Source organism: Malurus melanocephalus, unplaced genomic scaffold (assembly GCF_030028575.1).
Source record: "Malurus melanocephalus ecotype Western Australia unplaced genomic scaffold, MMel_1.1 scaffold_273, whole genome shotgun sequence".
NCBI lineage: Eukaryota > Metazoa > Chordata > Aves > Passeriformes > Maluridae > Malurus > Malurus melanocephalus.
Window position 1 is genome coordinate 47,318 of NW_026623505.1, and position 13,507 is coordinate 60,824.

Genomic DNA, 13,507 nt, shown 5'->3' on the forward strand with positions numbered 1-13,507 from the left:
CAAGCATTCAACCTTTTAAAAARATTAATTTACTTTGAGTTCCTATTAAAGAGCTTAATGCATTCCTACACAGGATTGCATTCTTTAAATTTTTCCTTCCAGTGTGCCTTAGAGCAGCTCCCAGTGGAGCTGCCACACCTCCACCTGCCCAGGAGRTGTGGCAGAATCTATAAGGAAACCCAGGGATGCTCTGGCAGGGGACCATGAGCTTTGTTCCAATTCCCATGCAGAAATGATTCCCTCACTGYAGTGACTTTGCTGTGGCCCAGTGGCCACAGTGCTGCCTTGATGGCCAGTTTTTAATAATGCCACAGACACGGTTAAGGGGATAAAAGGGTTTTACCTTGGTATTTGGGATCCCAGGTGCACAACCTGATGGCAGAATGCACTCCTGTGTACAGCACGGGTACAAGTTTTATAGATTTCAAGAATTAGCATATCTATCTAGGATTCCCCAATAAGAAACTTAACAAATGCAGTAATGTCCCCCTATTCTAATGAATCCTCCCCAGATGAGGCTAGAGCCCAATTTACACAAGATGTTCTGGACAGAAGGCTTCACCCAAGGCTGGAGCTCGGGTTTAAGATAGCACAGGGCATGCTGATCACTTCCTAGGATGTTTGGTCTCTCTGCCCAGCAGAACTCCTAAACTAAGCTGGAATATCAAGCCACATGAATCACAATCATGCAGGGCTAAGGGGAATACATATAGGGTATAGAAATGTCTAAAAGGGTTTTGTAAAACATACAAAAGGGAACATAAAAAGGAAAGACAAAAATCATTGGGCATCAACAGCAGCAGACAAAGTGTCCACGGGCTGTGTTTGCCCAACTCACCTGGCTGCTGAAGCCCATCACCACCCGGCGCTGCTTGAGGTTGGTCTCCCCGTCCAGGTTGGCGGTCTCCAGGTGGCAGATCCCGTTCTGGTCGGAGGAGTGGAGCAGCAGGATGTCTGCTGGGATGATCTCGTTACACTGCAGCTGCACAAAGTCCCCCACTCGCACGTCCTTCCAGCACTTCTCCACGTAAGCATGTTCCTCCCTGTTGTGTTAGAAACACATCATGGGTGAAGAGTGACAGTAGGACGGTAGGACTGCTGGGTTGTGGGGCTTCAAAACCAGAAAATATGGGGTGGGGACACACTGGCTTTCCTTTTAAAGAACACAGAACAGAAAATAGAAATCAATGATCAGGCCCTTCCATTGTGCCACTTCACCATACRTCACATTCAACCCAAACCTTTACATGAAATAAAAAATTCACAGCAAAAATTCTTTCTCATTCTAGAACTAGCCCTACAATCTGCACTGCAAAATATAGAAAGCAGTTCAGATTAACAGAGGTATTTTCGAGTATCTTATTGAAGAAATTTAGATACTTCACCAAAACCTATTCATTGYTTTTGACCATGTGACTATTTCCCARCACTTTCYAATACCAGCATATAGATATTAAAAGAAACCTCATCTACACTTGCTTCAGGTCTTTCCAGTTTATAACTCTCAAGAGGTAATTACAAATCTTGAGTTTAGTGCACAGAAWCAACTTGAAAAGGCAGAAGAGTGGACAAATAATCCCTTAGTATTAAGCAAAAAGAATACAACCAGAGTCCAAGTTTAATGGAAAAGTTAAAGTGAGAAACAAAGAACTTCTAAATTAAAAAAAATTAAATAAAAGAAAAAGAGCTCATAGGGGTCAAGGAAAAGAAATTACAATTTCATCAACGAACTAAGTTCAGAAAACAGCAKACATTTTTGACATTGCATTTTCAATAATTAATCCTTCAACCGCTCTAAACCATCAAAGCAAACTGAAAACTGCACAATAAGCTTTAAAATTAGTTAATGGGAAAACTGCACTGCCAACAATGGCTTGGTTCCTCTAACTCCTTGAGAGGAAATTATTTTTTCAGTATGAATAATTGAATCATCTTATGCCTTGCTCTRTGAGAGGGAAAATGCTCATGATATTTTACCAGGCAGACAACAAAAGTCCCTTTGTGATGACTCAGAGTCTCATTTTTGGTTAAGTTTTTAATCATCCTCATCTATTGCCTGGAGAATACTGTGTTTCATTGAAGTGTTTGTTCCACAAGAAGGGGAGCAGTGATAGAGCAGATAAAGTGTTTTGCTCCAGTTCAAAGCTCTCATCCAAGCTCTGCTTCAGAGCCAGGCCAAGGGCTGCTTCCTGCTAACCCACTTTCCTGCCTTCTGCAAAGCAGAGCAGCCACGATGCTGCCAGGCAAACCYTCATGCTGGGCTGATGTCCTCGTCTGCAAAACAACATCAGCTGACAGCTACCTGTACAGGTTATGCAAAGAGTTAAATTCTGCACATTTTTTATTCAGAGAAAGAGCCTCCCAATCTAATTATTTGATTCCTTTTACTGTTGCTTGTGAGGCACTCACTAAATGATGGGGTTGTAGCAATATTTTTTCTTCTTACAGTAATTTTTCTTTYCTGAATTTTTTATTCTCATTTTGTCTGACTCTACTCACCTGCGTGTTCTTTCTCTTTTGCTCMACAGACATAAAAGACCACACTGAAGAACAGAGGTTTGGTGTAGGCTAATTAGATGTTGCTATGCATTTTAAAAAAATCTAGTTAAATTTCTATTTGAAAAGTATTTTAGTGAGTGTATGTTGAATATTTAATCCTCTACAAAGCAGATGCTAAGTTAATAAAGCAAATTAACTGAATAATTACTAATCATTTCCCGGCAAAACACCTTCTGAATAAGACTTCTTTGTTTATTTAAAACATGAAAGAGAAAGTACAAAAGGAGTTTAGAGGAAGCAGATGTCTTGTCTTGCCATCCTGGACATTTGGATGCCATTTATAGTTTGCATATAATGTTTGCTGTGGCTTCTGCAGGGCAATCCTACCTCTCTGTACGTCAACTCTTGMGCAATTCAGAAGTTTACAGAACACACTCCTGATTTTGTCCACTCATAAAATGCTATAGAAGGGCCTTGCCCAGCTGGCTGTGYTCCACATCAGATGAAAGAAACCAGGTTAGCAAAAATAATCCATAGAAATCACAGATTTGTAATATTTTTTTCAATAGCTCCCTGTGAAACCTCCATTATACATAAGGCTTCAGGGTTCTGCCCAGTCACTAATTACAGAGGAGACAGTGAGTCAGAAAAGCCTGATGACCTCTTTCAGATCAGAGGAAAAGCCTTACTTAGCACAGGGACTGCAGCTCAGGGATTGCCAGAATCCCAGACCTGCATTCAGGTGAACTGACTGTCCCTCTATCCCAAAGAGAATTCAGTTTGGTAAAAACACACAGTTCTGTTCCTGCAAAAAACCCTTCATCTGGAGCTGAAAGATTAAAAATTCCCTATAGTACAAAGCTTTTCTACAACTTTGTAGGGAATTGCCAGTGGATGAAAGGAAGAAAAGTACTTCAYGATGAAACTGGTGCACCCCATGGCAGCGCTGGCCTAGTTGTCTAACGAGATTTTTCAGATGAAGCAGTTTCCTTTCAGCAATCCCTGCAACTGGGAACACTGCCCATTTTCTGCTCAGCGATTAAAGTTCACAGCACAAGCTCTGGTTGCTAAATAAACAGAGGAGCTTCATAAATCCAAGATGGTCTGACGAGAAACAGAMGAGAAGGGCGAATGTATTGAACCATTTAAATAAAAAAGATGTGGTGGTTTTCAGTTGGTGGGAATGTGGATTTCTGACTCTGTGGCACACTGCAGACATGGTGTAGGATAACAGTTCTTCAGTCCCTTCTCTCCTTTACCGGGCAATTTGTCAAAAGCACATCCAAAAAGCRTTCCCTTGCTAATGGATATCATGATGATGCCCATCAGAGGATAGTGCCAGTGGAAAGAGGCCTTGAACAGTCAAAATGAAGTCTGCCAGAACTGTTATTGAACTCATCAAATCTGACCAGAAGGACTGAACTAAACAGATTTTATGAAGTCATTTCTGGGAAAAAAAAGGCCATAAAAAAACCCTGCTRCAGTTGGAGATCACGGGGGAACTTGAATAAATTATTGACTTTGTGTCAACAATTGATTTCACTTTCTTGGATTCAATAAAGATAAATCTCAAACAAAAACTGGATCATAAATGATGGCGAATGGAAGGAAATAAAAATTATTATTAAATTAAATAATTTTTCACATGCACTGTATAGCACAGCATAGACTAAGTTTTCTTAGTAAAAAGTCTTCAGAAGTCTTTGTCACYGAGAAGCATTTTATCAGCCGATTAGTCCAGGGAGTTTTATTCCCTTGAATTATTGCAAACTCCATCTCGGTATTCTTTGCAGTTTGAAATGAAGATATCATTTGCTCTGCACTCCCTAAACTGTCACCAGATCATGATACCTAGGAAAATGTATCAGTGTCATCAAGAGACAAATGTAAATACTTACATTTTGTTGTATGTAAATTTGCTAGAATGCTRTATGTGTAAATGGCTTCCTTCAATCATCACCTATTGCATAAAAAATACCAATATTCTGGGATCTTGTTTCTACAGGGGCAACAGGTTGACTCCCACAGCTGCTTTCCTTTCACAGCCCATTTTTGCAAATAGAAATCTCAGTTTTATGCTATCAAAGGTTATACCAGCTTTTATATGCAAACCSCTCACAAAATATTGTCAAAGACCATTTCATGGCCATGACCTCACCTTTAGGAGCTACTGCCACAAACCTAAAAAACAGACAGCAAAAGAGCAGCTTTGGGACTTGAGGGAGGCACTAGACCAGACAGGAACTGACTGAGAAAGCTGAACACAGGTCAGAACACAGCACAGGTGGCTGAAAATGTCCCTGAGCTGCAGATCCTGTCTGGGCATGGGAAGGTGCCACAGGGGTGTGGGTTTTTCCAAGGGTGGCAGGATGGTTTTGTGTCAGGAACCTCAGCAAAGCAGCAGCCAATCCTGCACCCAGCTCCTCCCAAGAGCCCCAAACTCTCAGAATTTGAACACTACATTAAGACAGCAAAAGCACCTTTTAAAAAATAATGGGAATGAAATTTTTCTAAAGTCTCAGAAAGAACTTACACTTAAATCAAACTGACATTCCCAATTCCTCATGGATAACAGATCCTGTCTTTTTATGTGCTTAAACTGCCTATAGCAGTAACAAGGAACTTATTCTCTCAATGATAAAAGAAGCCAGTGCTCAACTTCAGTAACCAATTGAAGTTTACTTTAAGTCAGTACCAGAACTTTATAAATGCATTATTTGTCCAAATAAATAGTTCTAGATTTCTTTTAACTCACCTTTGAAGAACTAAAATAAAACAGAGGTGAAAGCCTGTTGCTTAGACTTTACTAGGCTCATTTTGTAAATTGTAGATTGTTGTATTTAGGAATTTTTTTTTTTTAGTATTTTGCTGCCTTGAAGAAAGTAGTATTGCTGCAACGCTTCCTGGAACCAGCTGGAATGAACAGGTAATTCCAAGGTCACTCAATTTCTCCTAATCATTAGCATTAGTTTCTAGGGACTCTCATTAACTTGAGAAGTTTCTGGAAAGCACAGCCTACATCAGCTTTTCTGGTAGTCCCATCTTTATATGACCATGTAGTTCCTGGTAGAAACCTGTCACTCTCCAGGTTTTAATGCTATTTTAAAAGTTCAGACAGTCAGGATGGATCTTAATGCCACGGGACCATGATTCTGCAGGTCTCTGAGCCAAAACCACAGATTCTCATTTATTTGGTCTTAATGTTTAGTCATTAGCTCCTGCTGCTGTCTGCTGAGCCATTGCACCTTTTCTGTGAAGCAGCTTGAAATGCCTTGGCAGGTAATAGATCTTGAAGAAAGCTCTGATAAAGCAATACCCAAACCAGTGGTAGCTTTAGTAATGTATYTATGGATTTTGTTCCACAGAGAGCAAGGATCCTCACTGTGGCAATRTCCCCTGACTGACAACCATTTCTCCTTCTCTGCTCTTCCACTTTCAGATGGTGCTGCCTGGCCCAGCTGAGTGCTGACATTTTTGGTTTTCATTTGGTCAGTTAGGAATCGTGCCCCATAATTCATAAATCAACAWATTCATAAATCATCCCACTCCACACAAGGTGTTTTAATTTTTTCATTATTTTGGTAGCCCTGGTTTCAAGCAGTGTCACAGAGACACAGCACCCCTGAGTTTGCTGCTGGTTGAGGACATTTTCTCATCTCCCTGGGATGTTGAAGGATTCCTCAAGCAGAAGGCACTGTTTGYGCCACTGTTAATTCAGGTTTCACAGCTAAACCAGGTGCAAAGTTTCCACAGCACATGAAGCACAGAGAGAATTACTGGGCTGACAGAGCAGAGGATGCCCATTGCCAGTCCCACTTGGGGGTAACAGCTCACAACTAATCCCAGTTTGGGTTTTGTGGCTGCCACAGGAATGAGCCCATTCAGGAGATCCTCCAGCTGATGAGATTCCTGCACTGCCCAGGAAGTTTACCACAGAGCTGTAGAAGCCTTGAYATTGCTAGAAAATTGATTGCAATTTTGCTTGGGGTGAGATTTTGTGTTGGACACAGGATTTAGACCTTTTGTTTTTGTGTATAAAATGAACCCCCTAAAGCCTTCAGCAGGCTCGTAGTCTTTAAAGTTAGGCTTTGTTAGAAAACAAAAATAATATAGCAGAAAGTAAAGGCTCTCTAACAAGTGAAAACTCAGAGCTGCTGAACAACACTTTAAATTAAAGAGTTGGCAAAAAATCTTTCTGCTTGCTGTGCCCTTGGCAGGAGGGGATTTTCCTCTCATCCTGCTTTCTATTTTACAAACTTGCAGGTTCACCTTGGGTTGAATGACATGCATATGGTATTTCTGGGTCCAGAGAAAAATTGTTTTTTTTTTTCTTTAATCTCTGAAGTTTGACAGTAGGTCCATTCTTGTTTTCAGGCATGTTCCCTGCCCTTTTCTGTGCCCTCTTCCAGATGCCACACACCTCTGTTGGCCACTGGCCAGCCCCAGGCACTGTCCCAGACATGGGGAGCATCCAGGGGAGGTGCAACCTCTCCCTTTTCAGAAGTCCAGCTGAACAGAGCCTATGAAGGAGGTTCAAAACAGAACGGCAGCTTTTGCCTTTGCTGCCCAGCTTCCCTAAGAAAATATAAAGTACCCTGTCTRTAYGCTCACCTGTAGGCAAGCAAATCCYYATTGCWGTCAGAGAGAGAACTGCAGCACAGAATTACAATTCTTCAATYGAATCAAATATTTTAATTCTCTTTCAAATCAGTGAGTTCAGCTTAAGCCACTTTCAGCTTTTCAGCTCTTGGCAGTTCTGATTTTGTGCAACACAGTGATGAGCTCTTTGGTTTTTCCTTTTTTCATACCACTGCTCTAGGGCTGACCCAGTTAGTGCTGATGCAAAAAATCTTTAAATGTTCTAAAACCTTACACTAAGCAGACAAAGAGCCAGTCAGAGTCAAGGCCAGCCTAAATTATTTGTACCACAGACATCAGTGGACTTTGAGAGGAAGAGGAGATTGATGTTTGTAGGAATTACCTGAAAACCACAGGGTCTGAAAACATCACAGAGGAACTTTCATACCTTGTTCAGGATGCCTGTTGGCTTGCCTGCTTCTCCTGCAGCCCCACAGGATGGTTCAAAGCTCATAAACAAGGCTTCTCTGAATCACTGCCTCAGATATATCTGAATTTAGGTTTTGAAATTAAGCAATATGAATTAAACAAYGTTAATGTTTTTGTGGCTGCTGCTGTGCCACACTGAACTGTGCATAGCCCTTGCATTTCTATCTTAGTGTGCACTGAAACACTGAGAAAAAGTTGGGTAAATTTTCCAGAAATGTAAATTTGATGCAAAAACCTGTCTGGATGCTATGGAGTATTTACAGAACCTGATATAACCCTCGGGGTATATCACAGCCAAGCTATATAATAATTACATATCAATTAGTTCCTTGAATATTACGGAACTTCAAGAAAATTAAATAATAGCTTTTAGCAGCTATTGCATTGACTTTCACTTTCAGGTTTGTGGAGCACATCCAGTGCTGGCCCCTGTTAGCAAGTTAATGACAAATTGGAGAGAGTTTAGAGAGAAATAACCATGGTAGGTTTGGAGKGACTGACTGAAAGGATGAAAAGAGCAAACTGTGTACCAATATTCACTAAAAGGTGTGTAGGTGCAATAAAATAAATGTGATAAAAATCACACATATTTCAAGATTATAATCATTATGGATAGAGACTAATTAGGATTGCATAAAATCAGGTGACTTGAGAAATTTAATTGGAATTAGAGAGGGATAATAAAGCATAGTATCATAGAAAATGCTTTGGCAGTTTTTAGTAAGGGAAGACTGCCTGACTCTGAAAAAATTAAAGGAGACAAAGTATATTTTAAAGAACACCATGAGAAAGGAGACATTGGAACATTGGTCTCTACCATCTACAATTCAATTTTTTGTTCTCTCCTTTTGGTGTGGTGTGATTCCTTCCAACAGCACAGCAGTTTGTCTACAGAGGATGATTCCAAAAGTTTTGGTTCCAAAAGTACAAACTCTTCAATCAAACATCGAGGTTATTGCATTGTCCCCAAGACACTTTAATGCCTATTAATTGTTTYCCATTTTCTCAATTAAACATTCTTKAAAYACACTACTGGAAGTGTATTTTTTTTTTCATTTGACCAGCAGACTGGATTTTCCATTCCAGCTTATCTCTGTGAAAAGAAAATTRGAATAAATGTGTTTACAGGCCAGCCTATTTAATTTCAGTTTTCCTTGCTCTATGTTGAAAGAAGGAAAGTTACTCAATTTACCCTGGTCTTCAAGAAAATTTTGGAGAACATTCAGCATTTGGAAAAGGTTGGTTTGCCTTTATATCTCTTTTGGAACAGGTGCCAGAGTTCTTATTAAAATCTGAAATAAAGACAATATACACTCCAAGAGYACCTCTTAAAATCTAAGTAATATTTCATCTTAGGATGAAAGATCAGTTGCTGTATTAAAAATAACTTTTTGCTGCCATAAGATTTGCAAAATTTGCAGTGTCTCAAAAAGACTTTCACCTGTTAAAAAATTACTTATTTTTAGCAGATTATTCATAAGGAAGAAAATGAGAAGACATGCTCTTCCATGACTTTGCAGCTAGCAAGAAGAACAAGAAATATCAGCTTCCCAAAGCACCAGAGAAGCCGGATTAAAATTATTCATAATAAGCTGTAGTGACTGATCTGATGGCAGTTGTTATTATCCAYGTTTTTTTCCAGGCAAGGTGAATGCCGTGGTCTGAAGCCCTTATTTTCCTTTCCCTTACATCACCATTTGGGCCATAAAACYTTGGTGAAAAACAAGATCCTTGATGAGACTGATTCATAGATCCAAATCTTTTTTATGGGATGGAATAACCAATTTTAAGGGAGGCCCATGTTGTGTTTCTGCATAACAAAGCACTCACGGCTAAAGCTTGAACCTGAATCTGAATAKCTGCTGTAATTCCATGATGGATAGTTCTTCCTAGATAAAACAAGTTTTACTGTACTCCCTATTTCTCATGTTCCTGTGGTAAAGGGCTTTCAGATCTAAACTGACATGACTGTTGTATGTAGAGAGGAAATAAATAAAATCCTTCTGTAGATTTTTTTCATTAGCACCTCCTGCCCCACCTCCCCTGTCCCATACTGGTTTTAACAAGTATTAACAAATAATCCATTGCCTCATGGGCTAATGCAACACTGGAAAAACAAAAACATTTCACCAGATTGCAATCTCAAAGATAGGCAGAAGAGGCAGTTTTGCCACCTACCCAAAGAGCTACAATTATTGACAGTCTTCACCACAGAAGGGAAGAAACCTAAAATCCACCATATTTAGAAACTTGTAAAACGCCTGCTTCTTTGGAAAAGTTGGCAAGGAGAACAGTGCAGGTTTTTTTTACAAGTCATTATTTATATGGGGCCTCAGTTTAGCCCCCAAACAAGCAAATCTGCTTTCCTGTTTAAGCAGAAGGATATAAAAATAAAAATCTSACAAACACATGCAGGAGAAACAAACAGAAATGACAGCCCCCTGTGATAAAAGCCAGAGATCTGCAAGATCTTGCTCGTGAAAGCACAAATTGTATAAAGCACTGTTGATGAATTTGAGGGATGACAGGCACCCTCAGAGATGGAAGGTTTTGCACTTCTGACTCTCAGATGTGATATTTTAACAAGACTCCCAGATGTGATATTTTAACAAGGAGAAGTCATTTTCTACTTTGCTGAGACAACAGTTTTGATACAATAAAACATAATTTTCAAACTTCCAAATGTCCTAAAAGCAAGAAGTCATGAAACAGTTTGAAGAAAGGAGCACAGACACACGTAGTTAATTCATTCAGAGGTGACTAAACAGAGGCATCTATTACTATCCTTCCTTTCTAGACTYTGTTTTTACAGGTTCCTTTTACATACTGCCTAAGAAAGAAAAAATAACTRAAAGCTCATCAACAGTGTAGAGTATAAAATTAAATGTAGTTCAAAGGGCCAGGTTTTTAAGAGATTTCTTGGCATCTAAAATGCAAACAAGTCCCAAGACAGATCCTGTTCTGTGCTATCTTCTATTGAGAGAACTAAACCCTCATGAAAATGTTTTAGAAATTCAGCTGCTTGTAGCTCTTTAAGCACCTATTTTCAGTGCACTAGAAGGCTGATAGACATGGCAATATCATGAAACTCAAACTTAATTTGCCAGTCCAAAAAACACTAATTAAAAAAAAAAATACCAGGTTACATGTGGTGGCCATGGCTTTTCCCTTTTTCACCTAATCACTGTGATTTTTCAGCAGTTATTAATTAATTTTTCTTAAGCAAAAAGCCTACCCATTGATAAAAGATTTCAAGCCAACATTTTTGGTAATAAAAGCTACATGAATCTCACCTGCTGTAGATGTAGCATCCCATGTGATTGATTTCTTTGTCTAATTTGTACCGCCGGAAGTCCTCCCAAGCATCTTTAATGGCTGTGATGGCCATTATAACACAAATTGGGATCACAGACACCTCTGGTTGGAAAGCATTCACCACGGGCACAAAATTCAGCAGCGCAATGAACACAAAATAAATATTGGCAAGGCGGTGAAACTGCTCATAGATATTTTTAGGGAGGAAAGTTAAGATGGTGTATTTTGTGGTCTTAATTTCATTGGAGTCATAGTATCTGTTCGGATTTTCCTTCCACTTCTTACTTCCAAAGGGCAAATTGGAGATGACCACTCGTTTATTTTCATTTTTCTTCTTTCTTTTCCTTACTTTTCCTCTGTTCTCCAGGTCCTCATTTTGGTTTTCTGTGTCTGAAGCACCACATCCGCAGCAGGTTTCCTTGAAAAAATGTTTTTTCCATACCATTCTAGAGAAGCAGCCCGAAACAATTCTCCTTGACATCTTCTCCTCTCCAAAAGCAGCTTCAAGTTGAAAACCAACRAAGTTAGAAGAGTTCAATAATCCAAATGAGCTGCCAAGAGGGGCAGAGAAGGGTTGAGATGTCCGAAGCCCAGGGCTGCCCAGGGATGGGGCTCATCCTGACTCAGCTGCACCAGCTCCTGAGCCTGCTGGGGCGGCTGCGCCTCACCTGTGCCAAAAGCATCCTGAATGTTTGGTTCTTCCTGTCAGCAGATGCCTGCAGGCCCTGCTCAGACCATTTCCCTGGCACTGACTCGCTGCTCTCACCGAGAGGCTCTGCTTTAACGTGGAGTAGGGGCGAAGCTGAGAGCACACGTTCAATTTTCACAGGTCACTCCGCGAGCTTCAGAATCGCTTTACAACCCTGGGAGTTGCCAGGAAGCTCAAAGGTGATGGGCAGAGCTCCGTGTCCCAGATGTCAACAAAAGATTGCTACAAGKCTCGCTACAGACAGTATTTCTCTTTTATTTCCTTTATCTATTGTTTGTTTTCATGACCATAGCATGGATTATTATTAAACAAACAACCAACCCTCGTTCCCCCAAGCCAAGCAAACCTGTGATTCAATAGTTGCAGGAATTACACACAGACAAAAGCAATGCACCTGGATTGCTCCTCAGCCTGATCCTTCTTCCCTGACAGACCCCAAACCTCCCTCTCTCACCAGGTATCCCTTCCACTCTCTCCTTTCTTTTCCCCTTTGGTCCCTCTTCCTCTGACACATAAGTAGGTCAGCACAGATGAGGGCTAATTTCCAGAAGAGCTAATGACCTGTACGCAAACCATAGCAATTATTTTCTCTATGTCCTGGGCTTAAGAGCAGGTGAAAAAAGGAAAGCATGCAAATATTTAAACTTCTTTTAAATGAAAACTCCTATTTGCTTCATTATACAGTGACAAACTAAGCAGTCTCAAGTCAAGTTGGTACTTRGACAAGAAACTCTGATGAAATCGAAATGTTGCAACAAAAGAACTGTGGTGAAAATATTTCTTCCTTCTGAGTCAGTAGTGAGCAAACAGCTTCCTGCTGGTGTTGTACCATCCCCAAAGCCAGCCTGTATTGATCCCTTCGCTTACTGGAAGTTCTGGAACTTCTTTTATCTCCCGRTTATGATTCACTTTGAATGTAGTTGATCATTAATTTCTGTACTAGTGGTTTCATTGTGAAACGTCTGAAAGACATCCCTCCAATTTTCTGAGCAGTCCCAGTTTTCCTTGCCAGACTCGGACAAGTYTCATTTATCCTCCAGACCCTTCTGCTATCAGGAGAGGATGATGTGTGTGTTGGCAAGCTGCTCTGAAAACTTGGAGTGAGAACCTGTATATCAGCACACACTGCTGTGATGGGAAACAAAGCCCCAGTGATTTTGAGATGTTTTAAGTGAGATGAATAAGGCGTTTTTAAAGGCAGAAAAAAAAAAAAATCTTTTGTAACAGTTTTTTCAAGCTTACGGTTCTCTAAAGGGTCAGTGAGGGAATTGCTGTAAAATCAGATGAGAAGTTTCCATCACAACAAAAGCAAGAAAAAAATAATTGGTTTAGTTTACTTACTTGTTGTATACTCTGGTTTTAGTGAAGTTTATTGTCTTATCATGCTGGTATTTTCTGTATTCTTCAACAGCATCCTTAGTCATGCTRGCAAGCAGCACCACAAGCAGAGGCAGCATGGTAATCTCCCTGTGGAAAACTTCCACTTGTGGGAACCAGTTCAGAACCACCAGGAAGAAGAAGTAAAGATTGCCCACCCTAAATAGGCATAAAATAAATTAAAACGGTCAGAAGTTAGAATGTATCCTTTCCTTAATGAACATCCCCATTTGTGTCAAAGGAACATTAATAATTTCACTCCTCTACCCTCCTTTTCCTTTCTCCAAGGAAAGCTTAACCAAGGTGCTAATTTTTTATTTAGAAGAGGCTGTGAGATACATTTTCATGCTGTTATAGCTAGCTCCAGTTTTCTCTCATGTTACAAATGCTGTCTCTGGGATCTCCAAGGTCTTCAATGACCCCTCACTGCCTCAGCCTTGAAAATGAGCACAAAATCAAACAAAAGCCAAACAAACTTTAAARAACAAACCAATGAATTATGGAAATGTCCCCATAAGGAATCCATGAAGGATTCTGCCA

The 13,507-nt window shown here is 40.1% G+C and overlaps 1 protein-coding gene across 1 annotated transcript in view; it reads right to left on the bottom strand.

Moving 5' to 3' along the window:
• Nucleotides 1–11,681, bottom strand: part of ATP10B (ATPase phospholipid transporting 10B (putative)) — a 47,682-nt gene extending 36,001 nt beyond the window's left edge. Inside the window, exons 1-2 of the mRNA XM_057376195.1 lie at nucleotides 10,860–11,681; nucleotides 839–1,043 (exon numbers count right to left, since the gene is read on the bottom strand). Of these exons, the coding sequence (XP_057232178.1) occupies nucleotides 839–1,043; nucleotides 10,860–11,362 (708 nt within the window). The 5' untranslated portion in view covers nucleotides 11,363–11,681. The remainder of the gene's footprint in view (nucleotides 1–838; nucleotides 1,044–10,859) is intronic.
• Nucleotides 11,682–13,507: the final 1,826 nt, after the last annotated feature.